The sequence below is a fragment of the Platichthys flesus genome, chromosome 11 (assembly GCF_949316205.1).
Source record: "Platichthys flesus chromosome 11, fPlaFle2.1, whole genome shotgun sequence".
Taxonomy (NCBI): Eukaryota; Metazoa; Chordata; class Actinopteri; order Pleuronectiformes; family Pleuronectidae; genus Platichthys; species Platichthys flesus.
Genome location: NC_084955.1, coordinates 22,197,304 through 22,211,291, shown reverse-complemented (window position 1 = coordinate 22,211,291; position 13,988 = coordinate 22,197,304). Strand labels below are relative to the sequence as shown.

The 13,988-nt window shown below is 46.8% G+C and overlaps 2 protein-coding genes across 2 annotated transcripts in view; one reads left to right on the top strand and one right to left on the bottom strand.

Moving 5' to 3' along the window:
- The first annotated feature begins 6,307 nt into the window (after positions 1-6,307).
- Positions 6,308-7,928, top strand: tnfb (tumor necrosis factor b (TNF superfamily, member 2)). Its single transcript, XM_062398368.1, has 4 exons — positions 6,308-6,562; positions 6,670-6,724; positions 6,832-6,891; positions 7,171-7,928. Exons 1-4 carry the CDS (start codon positions 6,377-6,379, stop codon positions 7,653-7,655), a joined length of 786 nt encoding a protein of 261 aa, XP_062254352.1. The 5' UTR covers positions 6,308-6,376; the 3' UTR covers positions 7,656-7,928.
- A 3,656-nt stretch (positions 7,929-11,584) lies between these two features.
- Positions 11,585-13,988, bottom strand: part of gabbr1a (gamma-aminobutyric acid (GABA) B receptor, 1a) — a 65,486-nt gene continuing 63,082 nt past the window's right edge. Inside the window, exons 23-24 of the mRNA XM_062400237.1 lie at positions 13,477-13,620; positions 11,585-11,893 (exon numbers count right to left, since the gene is read on the bottom strand). Coding sequence (XP_062256221.1) covers positions 11,609-11,893; positions 13,477-13,620 — 429 coding nt within the window. The 3' untranslated portion in view covers positions 11,585-11,608. The remainder of the gene's footprint in view (positions 11,894-13,476; positions 13,621-13,988) is intronic.

Sequence of the window (13,988 nt, the reverse complement as noted above, 5' to 3'; positions counted from 1 at the left end):
CCCTGGGAAGGGGGAAGAGGCCCCACAAGGTCGATATGCACATGATCAAAACGCTTGGCCGGAATCAAAAATGGCTCGAGGGGCGCCCTAGTGTGCTGGTGAACTTTTGCGCGCTGACACGCCACACATGTGGCCGCCCACTCTTTGACCTCTTTGCGAAGGCCAGGCCACACAAACTTCGAAGACACCAACTTCACCGACGCCCGGACACCCGGATGAGAAAGAGAGTGCACCATATCAAAGACCCGACGGCGCCAAGCAACCGGCACCACCGGGCGGGGGCGGCCCGTGGAGACGTCGCAAAGGAGGGCAGGCCCACCATTTTGCACCACTACCTCCTCCAGCTCCAGACCGGTACTCGCAGCTCTCAGTGCAACGATACCCGGGTCCCCAGGTTGGTCGGCAGCCAGTGCTGAAAAATCAACCCCAAGATGCACAGGGCACACCAGCACCCGTGACAGGCAGTCTGCCACCGGGTTCGCTTTACCCGCCACATGTTGGATGTCTGTTGTGAATTCGGAGATCGCAGCTAGATGGCGCTGCTGGCGAGCAGACCATGGCTCTGTCACCTTCGCCATAGCAAACGTCAATGGTTTGTGGTCAACATAGGCTGTGAAAGGGCGGCCTTCGAGCAGGAAACGGAAATGACGCGTAGCCAGGTACAACGCTAACAGTTCCCGGTCAAACACACTGTATTTTCGCTCACTGTCTCGCAAACCGCGGCTAAAAAATGCAAGGGGCTGCCACGCACCCGCAACACGCTGTTCAACAACTGCACCTACAGCCACATCCGAAGCATCGGTCGTGAGGGCGATAGGCGCCCGAGACGCGGGGTGCGCCAGAAGCGCCGCGTTAGCCAGGGCAGCCTTAGCCCCCTCAAAAGCCTGGATCCTCACAGGGGTCCAGTCAACCTGGTCCTTAGCTTTCTTAAGCTTCAAAGCACCATACAACGGTTGCAGGAGTTGGGCCGCACGAGGCAAGAAACGATTGTAAAAGTTTACCATGCCCAAAAACTCCTGCAGCGACCTGACCGAGACTGGACGGGGAAAATCCGCAACTGCATGCACCTTCGAGGGCAAAGGAACCGCACCCTGCGACGAAATGCGATGGCCCAAAAAGTCTATGACAGACAGCCCAAACTGGCACTTGGCTGTGTTCACAATGAGACCATGCCCATCAAGGCGCTGGAAAACCTGCCTAAGGTGCGATAAATGCTCATCAACCGACGGGCTGGCCACCAAGATGTCGTCCAAATAGACGAAAACAAACGCGAGGTCACGTAGCACCGAGTCCATCAAGCGCTGAAATGTCTGCGCTGCGCCTTTAAGGCCGAACGGCATTCGCAGGAACTCGAAAAGACCAAACGGTGTAATGACTGCAGTCTTGGGCACGTCCTCTGCCCGCACAGGCACCTGATGATAACCTCGCACCAAATCGATTTTAGAAAAAATTGTCATGCCCGCCAGACGAATTGAAAAATCCTGAACATGCGGAATGGGATAACGGTCATGGGCCGTAATGTTATTTAAACGGCGGAAGTCACCGCACGGCCGCCAAGACCCGTCCGCCTTGGGCACCATGTGGAGCGGCGAAGCCCACGGGCTGTTGGACCGCCTAACGATCCCCAAACGCTCCATGGTAGCAAACTCCTCCTTCGCGGTGGCTAACTTCACGGTGTCGAGGCGACGCGAACGTGCGAAAACGGGCGTACCCGCAGTGGGAATGAAATGTTCCACGCCGTGTTTAGTAACCGCGGCAGAAAATGCGGGCGTTGTCAGCGAAGGAAATTCCGCCAGTAAGCGCTGGAAGACATCCTTTGACGCCGCGAAATTAGCATGTGTTAACGGCCCGGGCCCCCCTGTCTGACACGGAAAAGACGCAAAAGATACAGCATCAATGAGCCTGCGATTAGTTACATCCACTAACAACCCATTAGTGCACAGAAAATCTGCTCCGATAATAGGAACCGTAATGGAGGCTACAACAAAGTCACACAGAAATTTGCGTCCATTGAAACACACAGTCACAGACTTGGTACCAAACGTCTCTATAGCCGAACCGTTAGCCGCTGTCAGACGCGGACCACTGCCACAGGCCGAGAGGTCCGTAGCTGCCGGAGGGAGAAGGCTCTTCTGCGAGCCGGAGTCCACCAGGAACTGATTACCTGATATGGAGTCATAAACGAACAGCAACTCCTCTTGATCGCCAGCGCCCACGGCTGCTACCGAGCGCTGGCTCTTCCGTTTCCCGGTGCCTCGAACGCGCACGGAGGAACACAGCGGCGCGCCTTGCTGCCGAAGCGCTGATGGAAGAAACACAGCTGTCCGCGCCGTCTGCGGGTGGAAACTGCAGCCGTCAATGCCGGAACCTCGTTCTCCAACGTCGGCTGCGAGGACTCCACGGCCACACTCTGCACGGAGACGTTCCTCGAAGTCAGCAGGATCCGGTCCGCCTGCTCAGCCAATCCACGGAAGTCGCCGGCCGCCAAGCAAGAAGAGTTGGCGAGGGCTGCGCGCACCTGCAGCGGGAGCTGGCGCAGAAAGATGTGCGGGAACAGGAAACCATCATCCTCGGAGCCCAGCAACGACAGCATCTCGTCCATCAGGTCCACTGCCGAACCATCGCCCAAACCGGGAAGCGACAGTAGCTTGTCCGCTCTCTCCGCGGCTGACAAGCTGTAGCGCCGGAGGAGAAGCTGCTTGAGGGCGGAGTACTTTCCGCGCTGCGGCGGGGCTCGCAGGAGCTGCATCACGCGCCGGGTGGACTGCTGGTCCAAAGCCGCAACCACCAAAAAATACCTGGAGTCGTCTGCCGTTACTCCTCGCAGATGGAAAAGAGCCTCGACGTGCAGAAACCACGGCGCCGGGTCGTTCTGCCAAAACTCCGGCAGTTTAACGTGCTCCGCGGAGCTGGTCGGTCGCGGAAGCTGCGGCGCCATGGACGTTGAGGAGACACGGTCCGCGGGCGCCGGGGAAGAAAATACGTCCTCCCCCGATGAGGAAGGGACACCATCCTCCTCTACCTCGAACATGTTCAAAAAACGGGGTCACCAATGTGGCAAGACAAGGAAAGGCAGAGACGCAGGCACTGTTTACTGTCGTTTATTCAGTAGCTAGGAAGAACAAGCACATGTTCCCCATACGGGAAGTATATATAGCTACAGCCTCTAACATTACCCATCAACCCACTGGGTGAGAGGACACACCCATGAGTGCACGCCACAGTTTGATTGATTTCTAACCTGTAAAGAAACTTGTATTTTGATTATAAATCAAATTAAATAGCAATTTTAATTTGATAAAACACACAATTAACAATGTTATAGATGAAATTGACTGATACTGGTATTAGTATAATGATAAAAGGTGAAATATTACAGTTGAGAACGTAGCCCATATATGAGCTTCCTGTCTGAACACACCGGATGAGCTGGTTTGATGAGCCGTCATATGAATAATCAAGAGTAGGTCAGTGAGAAGGAGGAACTGGACAGAGGCAATGTGTAAATTAGGTGTGTATGTGTGTGTGTGTGTCATGTGGGGGCATATGATGACGGTGACAGTGAAGTCATCTTGCAACATCTTGAGGTTGGTTTGTATTTTGCATCCTGGAATGCATTGCATGACCCACACCGAGAGGTGTGACTTTATCTCCCACGCCACAACATCCGCTTAGCACTTCAATGGAACCATAGGACGCACAGGATGACCATAAAGAGACACAAAAAAAAATCACAGTCATATGACTACAAGGCAACACAAGCACAACCTTAGAGAGGCGCTAAACAATCACTCAGGGATGAAAAAAGAGTAAAATGGCCCCAGGCGACACAAAAACTTAAATGGGACACACAATATGGCCATGAAGAGATGAAAAATGACCACAAACGATCAGAAATAAGCAGAGACAAAAACCAGAGAGGCCCCTAACAGCCACAAAGAGAGAGAAAACAACGACAGACACACAAAACCAATCACAAATTGACACAAAGATATAAACAAATTAACGTAAGACACACTATGCAAGAACGTAGAGACAAGAATAATTCTTAAGACATAAGCGATGACCCTGAAAAGAGACCACATGACTTCAAAGCGGCACAAAACATTATTTTTCATTATATGATTTAAAATGCAAACACATTTATCGTTTTTTTTTCAAATGCACTTGCCCCTTCAATTCAAATGAGGAAACAGTGAAAGCCAATGAGAAGGAGATTGGCGAGTTCTCTTTATAGACATGAGAACAGAGCTGTGAGGATATTTCAGGCATGTGTGATGAAAAGCCCGGGCGAGCGAGTTCCGTCTTGGCCACACAAGGTCAAGAGAGAAAGTAAAAGGGGGAACTGAGGCAGAGCCGAGTTTTAAAAACCAGTTTGTCGGTTTGCATCATTTCCTAGTTCTGAAACAGAAAGAGGAGCTTTGAAACGTGGTTTTCCCTTTAACACAGTTTTCATTTTTCAGACTGACATTTGAAACAATTAGTTGTGATCTCCCCATGGGTTCTTCGGATAAATGAGGGTTATGGTTAATATTTGTATATATATATAAAATCATGTCATGTTTATAAGAGATGATTGAGTTTGTGTTTTTTTCTGGCTACTGAATTCAGCTTGTTCTGTAAATGGTGAAAAGTAGAAAAGCTGCAGCACTTTAACTGTGTGTACGTTGATAACACACAATGATAACATGGATAAGCAGATGATCAGTATTCGTTTCCTGAGAGCAGCCACTCGAGACAGACGCCACACAAACAAATGATGAATGACAAATAGTAAAACAGCGGTAATGATGTAATGGGAGAAATTATCATTGTTGAGAAATGATGCACATTAGTAAACACTCAAAGTGTCATTATCCGTTGGCTAGGATGGGGGGGGGGGAGTTGAGTGTGATTTAAATAGCTGCTGAACAAGTTGGACCATTTCCATGATTTCCCATTTTTGTGGCGTTTCAACATCTGGTCAGAAGTGACCTCAGAATGTTGGGGAGCCTCGAAACCTCAGCTGCTCACATTCTGTCTGTGGCTCTGTAAAGAACTCACTGTGATTATGTGTCTATCTGTGTGTGTGTGTGTCTGTGTGTACACTGTTTGTTTTTCATGGATTTAACACCGTGTCTGTGTGTGTGTGTGCTGCGTGTGTGTGTCTGTGTGTGTGTGTACACTGTTTGTTTTTCATGGATTTAACACTGTGCCTGTGTGTGTGTGTGTGTGTGTGTACACTGTTTTTCATGGATTCATCACTGTGTCTGTCTGTGTGTGTGTGTGTGTGTGTGTGTGTGTGTGTGTGTGTGTGTGTGTGCGTGTGTGTGGTCCAGGTTTTACTCGTGGGGACCTTAATCTGTTCACACTGTCACATTATGGACACATGACTTCCTTACAGGGACAAAAAGAAAGTCTGCATCATGTAAATCACAAAATGTTCAGATTCAGTTAAGTTAAGTTAAGGTGATGTGCAGGTGAAGTTTAGGTTTAAGGTTTGTGTGAGGTAATCGATGTGAGTCAATGAAATGTCCTCTGAAGTAATGGAAACACAAGTGTGTGTCAGGGAAGGAAGTTGTCAAACACTTTATGTAAATAAATTAATAAAAAAAAATGTACGAGGGAAAAGTTAAAAATACCAGATTGACTTTTCTACCTGAGTAAAAGAAAGCAAGGACTTTTAAATACACTTAAAGCATGTAAAATAAAAGTACTTTTAAAAATATTACATCTCCTGATGCAACGTTGTCATCTCATCATTGTGGCTGAGACTCGTCTTCTGAATCTGATCGAGATGTTTCTTCACCGGCAGCTGCAGGAGGCCTGACCGCCTCACTCTGACTGGATCTGAGAAATATGTAAACAGGTAAGATGCAATCCTGTGTAACAATTAAATATAGTCGAGTTGATTAGTATTGCATTATTTCAGTAAAAGTGAAAAATACCTGAAAATAAATCTACATAATTGAGGTATAAATACATGAACCATGTAGTGTGTTTGTGTGTGTGTGTGTGTGTGTGTGTGTGTGTGTGTGTGAGTGTGTTACAACACAGTGGTTTATTAATTATTTTTTTTAAACCAAAAGTAGAAACCCACCACTTTCCAATCCTGAAACCTCGAAACCCCTGTTCCACTCTCTGGCAAAACTCCACTGAAAGTTCTGTGACTTCTCTTTCCCTCCCGGTTTGTTTCACTCGCTGCTGCCGCTGCCGCTGTCTCCACTTACACTGTGACATCACTGGAGTTTCCCTTCTGCTGAATCGGCTGCCGCTGCATAAATACTACAGGCTCCTGGTTCATTCTGACAGAATAGCAACACAAAGAGAGAAGCATCACCACACTGCAGCCACTTAGAGACTCAGCATCCAGCCAAGAGATTTTACACTTTCCAAGATGGTGAATTACACAAGTGCACCAGCTGACGTGGAGTCGGGCCTAGTGGAGAAGACGGTTGTTCTGGTGGAGAAGTCCTCATCCACTGGGTGGATGGGCAAGGTGCTGGGGGGCCTGTTCATCGCGGCCCTTTGTTTAGGAGGCGTCATGATGTTTTCTTTTTACTGGAACAGATCTGAAAGCATGGTAAGGAGAAGCACTCTTTCTGAATATGATAAGAACTATTTTTTAAAACTCCAGCAAAGTCAAATGTCTGCGTTTGCACCTCTAATCAGTTTCCCCCCCCCTTCCAGCTGAAATCAGGTCAAACAGCAGCTCTGACCAAGACGGAAGCCGATGAGAAAACAGGTGATTACCCACACAGCTGCTTGTTTTAAAACACATCTCAGGGTATTTATGTCTTTAAGTCTGAATCCTTTATTTGACTAAACTAACTTGTGTCCTCCTCTCGTCAGATCACCACGAAACACTGAAGCAGATCAGCAGCAGAGCCAAGGCAGCCATCCATTTAGTAGGTGAGTCACCTCCACTGGGCTCCCAGCAAACAATGAGCTCAACTTGTCAACTTTCCAAACAGCCGTTCAGCCTCTTGTCTTCCACTTGTGTGATATGTGTCGCTTCCTCTTAGAAGTGTGATAGCCTGGGGCACGACGAGGAAGTTGTTGCACTAGTTATTCATTCCACTCTCCTGATAAAGCACCTGTTCATGTTTAACTCCTCCATAAGACCCCCTGGAGAGAAGAACCCTGACGTCTTCAAGTTTCTAACTCCTCCACCTCTTCTTGTCTTTCCAGGTAGCCACCAGGAAGAGACGGCGAGCTCCAAAGAGAAGCTGGAGTGGCAGAACGGCCAAGGCCAAGCGTTCGCTCAGGGCGGCTTCAAACTGGTGGACAACCAGATCATCATCCCAGAGACCGGCCTCTACTTCGTCTACAGCCAGGCGTCGTTCAGAGTCTCCTGCAGCGAGGACGACGCCGAGGGCAAGGATGGACGGGGGAGACTCACGTCTGTCAGCCACAGGATTTGGCGGTACGCTGATTCCGAGGGCGGCAAAGTGTCCCTGATGAGTGCGGTGAGATCGGCGTGCCACGTCGGCCCGACTCAGGTCGGCCCGACTCAGGATAACGCCTTCAGAGACGGACAGGGCTGGTACAACGCCATCTACCTGGGCGCCGTGTTCCAGCTGAACCAAGGAGACAAACTGCAGACGGAGACCAACATGTTCGCGGAGCTGGAGACCGAAGGCGGCAAGACCTTCTTCGGTGTGTTTGCACTTTAAAAAAAGACTCCACAGACTTTATTGCTATTCATCTTCAGGGTGAAATGTCGAAATCTCAATTGAGATTAAATTTATGGAAGATTTTTTTTTAAATCCCTATGAACTGTAACAGTTTGAAACCTTATTTGTATTTCAAGCACTTTTTTTTCTATGTTATTTATGTTGACCTGAGATTGTAGTGGACCAGACGTCCAGCAGGCTTATGAGGTTTACGCTCCTGACAATAATATCTATTACAATCCGTATTTATTGATATTTATTTATATTTAAAATGGTGGGGTTATGTGTTAATTATTATATTTATATGCTTTTTGTTCAATTAAATTTGATTAAAAAGAAAGAGAATTGTAATTTTGTGTCCGAACGATGAATGAGAACTAATTTCATCGCTGAAATACCGAAGAGTAAAGGTTGCAGCTGAGTTGGCAAAGAGCTCCAGCCAGACGGAGCTCACACACACACACACACACACACACACACACACACACACACGCACACACACAAACAAACACACACAGAGGACCTGGTCTATTATTTGGCAAAAGTCATGATGAAATTCCTACACAGCCAGCAAATACTTCCTTTGTTAGATCAGACAAGACAAGGGGAATTTCCTACTTCTTTTGGTGAGTCTTGCTGAGCGCTGTGTCAGGTGGAGGCCCACAGAAGCCTCAGCCCAGAGCGGGTTTTCCCCACCGACACCCCCACCCCACCCTTGCACAATCACACACAGACACACACTCACCCACATGCACCCTACAACCTCCCTCCTCCTCCTCCTCCTCCATACCGCCAACCATTTTCCCTGTGTTACCACATACTTCATCTTCAGTCGGCTGGAAAGAGACATGACATGGGATCGAGTGTGTGTGTGTGTGTGTTTGTGTGTGTGTGTGTTTGTGTGTGCTGTGTGTGTGCGTGTGCTGTGGGGTCATGGGACTGCACCACAGCTGGTTTTTGTGACATTGTCATCATCCAAAAACGCACATCATCCACTTTGACTCCGGAGCAATTTGTCAACTTTTGTTTCATTTGTCTTCAAACTTCCACTCATTGTCTGGGTGAGGAGGTTCCCACCGGCCCCAGCAGCTGGAGCTCGTGTCTCAAACTACCTCCCACTTCCCACGGGTCAACCTGGTGAAGATGATGGAGTTTATTATTCAACCTGACAGGAGTCAACTGCTTAAAGGAGCCGTGAAGGCAACAACAACAACTGGTGACATCTAGTGGAGGATGCGTTTAGAAAAACAAGCTCGGCTGTAAAGAGCCAAGGGATGTTGAGACTGTAGTTTTGATAAATTAGGAAGCTGTCTGATGAAGAGGTTTATTAAAAGATGCTGAAAATGTCATTTTGAATTTAACAACCTCCAACAAACTATGGACAAAGAAGGTCTCTGGTTCGTCTCTGGTTCGACTCCACGGAGAGACAACAAGAGACAAACCTGGATTGATCTGTCTAAAAATCTAAGAGTCTCCCTACCCTGTCTAGTGCCCCTGAGCAAGGCACCTTACTCCCCCAACATCTGCTCCCCGAGCGCCGTACATGGTCGCTCACTGCTCTGTGTGTCCTGCACCAGATGGGTCAAAAGCAGAGATTACATTTCCCTACCTGCATGAGTGTGCCTTTCATGTCTGTGCATGTGTTTGGGATGAATAAATGCATCTTAAAAAAAAGGAGTCAGCAGTTTGCTGCAGCCTGATGCATGTAATGTGGCTGTTGGAGCTAAGACTGCTTCTGAGTGAAACTCTATTTTTTTCATTGCCGTTTGTTTCATTGTTTTCACGAGCCAAGAAAGTGCCGATACAAGTTGTTTGCAGAAGATCCGGATCAATGGGCGGATCCAGGAATTTACTTTCGTTTTAACATGGCGCGATCGGGCGTTACCTCTTGGCAGAGCTACGTGTTTACCGAGCGGCTCGTTGATTTGTCTGTGAGCAGGATGATGTAACTATTACAAAACAGATTTGCATGAAACTTGGAGGAAGTATGGGGATAAAAGAAATCCCCGGGCTGGCATGGGGATAAAAGAAATCCGCAACCAGCCCAAGAAACCACACGTTAACGTTTGCAGCAGATCTGGTAGAACAGGTGTAGCCGAGATTTCCCTTCGCCCACACGGCGAGATCGGGCGTTCCTGGAGGTGTGTGTTCTCTGAGCGAAAGCAATAACACCACGTGAAAAAAACAATTACTTTATTTACTCTATCCATATATTTGCATACACATACTCTGAAATATATTAACATTTAGAGATCTTAGATATAGTGAATACAAATATCCCAAAATCCATGTATATTTTCATATATGTGCAATATAATAGAACATTTCCTAGTTTATCTCTGCATTCATATGTTACACTGTGTGATCCATGAACTGCACAGTTAATAAATACGGCCTATTTCATTCACCTATGAGTGTCCTGCTCCGTGGACCCTGAGCTACCATGTTTATCAACGACAGCGTGGGTAGTTTGTTTTCCTTAAAGTGCACACTGAAGTACATACTGAATATTTTTAAAAACCATTGCTCATAGCTCAGAAATGAAAAAGAATATCCAGATTAACGGCTGAATAAATACAGTGCGTCACATCACTTCAATCCCACTTCGATACATGTACAGTTCAAAGGCAAGATGAGAAAGAAAAGTAGAAAATAAAAAGAGCATCCATCCAGATTGTCCGTTATGGGAAAAAACAAAAAACGACGTCCTGTCTTCCTTTTTTTTTTTTTATAAATAAAAAAAACACGTAACAAATTCACACGTATAAAAAACTGTGCTTTCTCTGAATCCGTACGGAAATAGCCATCGTAGAAGCCTCGCATCTCAACACACCGCTGCTGTACAAATATAAACAGGATTTTTCTTTTTCTGGAGGCAGGAAGTAGAAAGTATTCTTCTGCCGAGTTTTTTTTTTTTTCGTAGATTTGGATTTGCGCATGTGGCTGCGGCAGAGGGCGGGGGGGGCAGGGGGGGGTCGATCTGCTCCAGGTGTCGGATGAGGGAGTTCTTCGATGACTAGAACGGTATTTTACTGCTGAGGAATATACAACACAAATCTCGAAAAATACAAACATCATTTCAAATGGCAAAACTATCCAAAATTGTCCTTGTACGTCAGCAGGCTTTGATCTCTTCCTCCTTTGAAATTGGCCTAATATTCACACATCAGTGGACGACCCAGTGTTTGAGAGGCTGTACTCGAATGCACCGTCCAGACAACAACCATCTAAACATGCTCAGCTCCTCGGCCCTTCTAAATTATGGCTGTTCAACAATGCACGTTCTCACTCGTCGGGGAAACACGGTCGAGCTCAGCCATCGTTCAGAGGAAACGTCGGAGGAAAGAAAACTGTACATTGCTTTGTCCCTTCTTGTAAAATCTCAGTTTGCTCAACGCTCCAGTAAAAGTAAAACAAATCATTGGAAAAAACGACGACTCCATGACGGAAAAGACGGATCTGATATTACAGAACGATATAAACCACTACTGCATGTGCTTGTCTAGTCCACGAACTTGAAAGACAAAAGATGGAGACGACATCGCAAAGACACAAACACAAATGTTTCCTTTGATGAGATCCTCCACAGCGGAACAGGGAAGGAGCTCTGTCCTCTCACGTGACCTCTGCAGAGGACCTCGGGTGCCTGGTTGCTGAGTTGAACGCTGTGAGATCAAAAGCGTGAGGACGGGTGTTACCTGCGTGGACCCCCCCTCCCCCCACCACCACCACCCCCACCACCACCACCACCACCACCGAGGCAGCCAGGTGTGAAGTGCCCCTGTGTGCTTCATTTCAAACGGTGTCACCACACCGCCGTGCTCAAGTCAACAAGTGATGGTCCCAGTGTCTCTGTGTGTTTTGTGTCCCCTGTGTGCACCGTGTGCACCGTGTGACTGCCTCCCACCCTACCACCCCCCTCACCCACCTCCACCCCCGCCCCGGGCCTCGCCCTACTTGTACAGCAGCGGGATCTGGCTGTTGTGACAGTGGTTGCGGCTCATCTTGCTGTCCGCCGGGTAGAGGTTGGACGAGTTGGAGAAGGAGGGCGGGAGCGCGTGATTGTCCGTGGCGGGGTTCGGGTAGCCGGGCGGGGGATGCAGGGACTTGGGGTCCGGCTGGGAGGAGGGCGGCGGAGCGTTGTGGTTCTGGTTCTGGCCCGTTGATGGGGGGCGGCGGTTGCGGAGGGACTGTCGCTCAGCCAGCTGGTTGCGGAGAGCCGAGACCCGCTCCTCTTTCTGAAAACACAACGAAGGGAGAGTGATCACTTAACAATGGACTTCAACTTTCCTTTATTAAACAGGAATCAGATTTAAAAGTTCAGTATTTGAGAAATGTTTTTTTGACTGCAGACTATGTTGTACTATGTTTTGAGTACTTGATATGTTCTGTCTTCTTATATGTTTAAACCTGGGATCAGAGAGAAACAGCATTTCAATGGCAGAATTGACAATAAAGTTGCCTTTGACTTACATATTCAAATATCTGCTCTTTCCTAGTAAATTTATACCTCGTTCAATATTTTAAAATGATCAAATTTCACTCACAAGATCAAATCTCGTACCCTTGAGTGTATACCTCCGCCAAAGGAAGATTTTCAATATTTTCCTCGGTTTCTCAGAGAATAATTCATGAATCTTGACGAGAAAAAAATCGGTTATCTTGAGGGGACTGATGTTCTGGAGTGTGTGGGATCCAACTTGGTGCAGATCCAAATTTAAATGTGGTTTCATAAAGGGACTGTTGGGCCTTGGTAATATATGTAGTGTGTAATTCTGGCTGTACTTTCCATTTTCTATTTCCGGCGACGATGTAACACTAAACTCTACCGCCCCCTATTTATCATTTACAAGCAGTAATTAAAGATTTAACAAATGATTCATAATGCATCATAACTTAGCTGTAAGCAGAGTCTGGTCCGTATATAAAAACACATATAGGTTTTCATTAATTCTAAAATATACCTCCAACTGCGGACACCTTTAAGTACTGTAAAGCTAATATTTAAACAGAAAAGTATTTAAAATATCTGGACTTTAGCTCAATTCCACAATACATAAATCATCATGGCCTCCAGTCGGCCTCCAGCTTCCTGAAAGTCCACTACGAGGACTCTTCGATTTCATTAATGATTCTGAAGAGCATCAGCCCGGCTCTTCCCTCGAGTGACATATCGCTATTAACCCTGGATAATCTTCTTCTGAATGTAAAATACCCAAAACTTATTTTTACAGATGATTTATGGACCAAAAGCACTGACTAAAAGAACAACTAATTGGATTTGGTGCTACACAAATCAAACCAATTTACAGAATTGAATTTACAGTCATTTCTTAGCTGCCAAAATATGATCTCCTAGCTCCTCAAATGTGAGGATTTGCTGTTTTAAACAAAATCCAGCTCCCCTGTGTCCCCGTGAGGATCAACAGATCAACAGACTGTTGGTGAAACTTCACGTGTTATCAAACAAAAAAGAATTTTGTTCCATTTCAAGAAAGTCCTACAATAGATAAACCCACAACTGCAGAGGAAACGTGATAAGATTGTATCGCGTCTCCTCATAATATGCAGCGTTACATGTCCAGATGTTTGTATGATTCACATATAAACATGTTAAAAAAATCACAGTTTACATACTAACTGCATGTAGATACAGCACATGAACATGTATTATCCATAAGCCCATGAATATATGTATAATACAGCGTCTGTCTCCGGGACAAAATGTTAATGATATGGAAATGTGCAGTGTGTGTGTGTGTGGATGTGGATGTACATGATAAATAATAATGATAAAAGTGTGTTTGTGGGATGTCTTCACCTCCTGGATGATCTTCTGCAGCTCCCGGTTCTCTCGCTCCAGCTGCCGGGACTTCTCCTCGTCGTTGTTGTTCGTGGACGAGCCGGTCTTCAGCGTGTCCTGCTGCTCCGACTGCCACTCGCCACGGGTGATGAGGCGCCGCATCTGGAACACACCGGGAGCAGGAAGTCAATAAAGAACAAAGTCGGTCCTGAGACGGATGAATAATGCATCTGCAGTGGACACCTAATGAGAGCACGGCTTCAATATTTGCAGTCGAACCTCTCATCCTTTACTGGAGGCTCAGAAATGTTTTTTTTTTTTTTTTTAATCACTGAAGTTTATCTTAAGTGTTGTTTATTTTCTTTGGACTTCTTCGGGGCTGAGATCTCGGCGCTGGGCCGTGTCTGCACCACGCTGCCGGAAGCATCTCGACTATCAAACAGTGCTGATGATAATGTGATTGTGTGTTTTCACAATTAATAAAGTTTGAGTTTCTGTAGGTGGTGCTCTTCTCCTCTGTCTGCACCAGT

Coding starts and splice junctions, on each gene's coding strand:
- tnfb (XM_062398368.1), top strand. CDS start 6,377: ATGGTGAATTACACAAGTGCACCAGCTGACGTGGAGTCGGGCCTAGTG. Junction 6,563..6,669: donor GGAACAGATCTGAAAGCATG/GTAAGGAGAAGC, acceptor CCCCCCTTCCAG/CTGAAATCAGGTCAAACAGC. Junction 6,892..7,170: donor GGCAGCCATCCATTTAGTAG/GTGAGTCACCTC, acceptor TTGTCTTTCCAG/GTAGCCACCAGGAAGAGACG.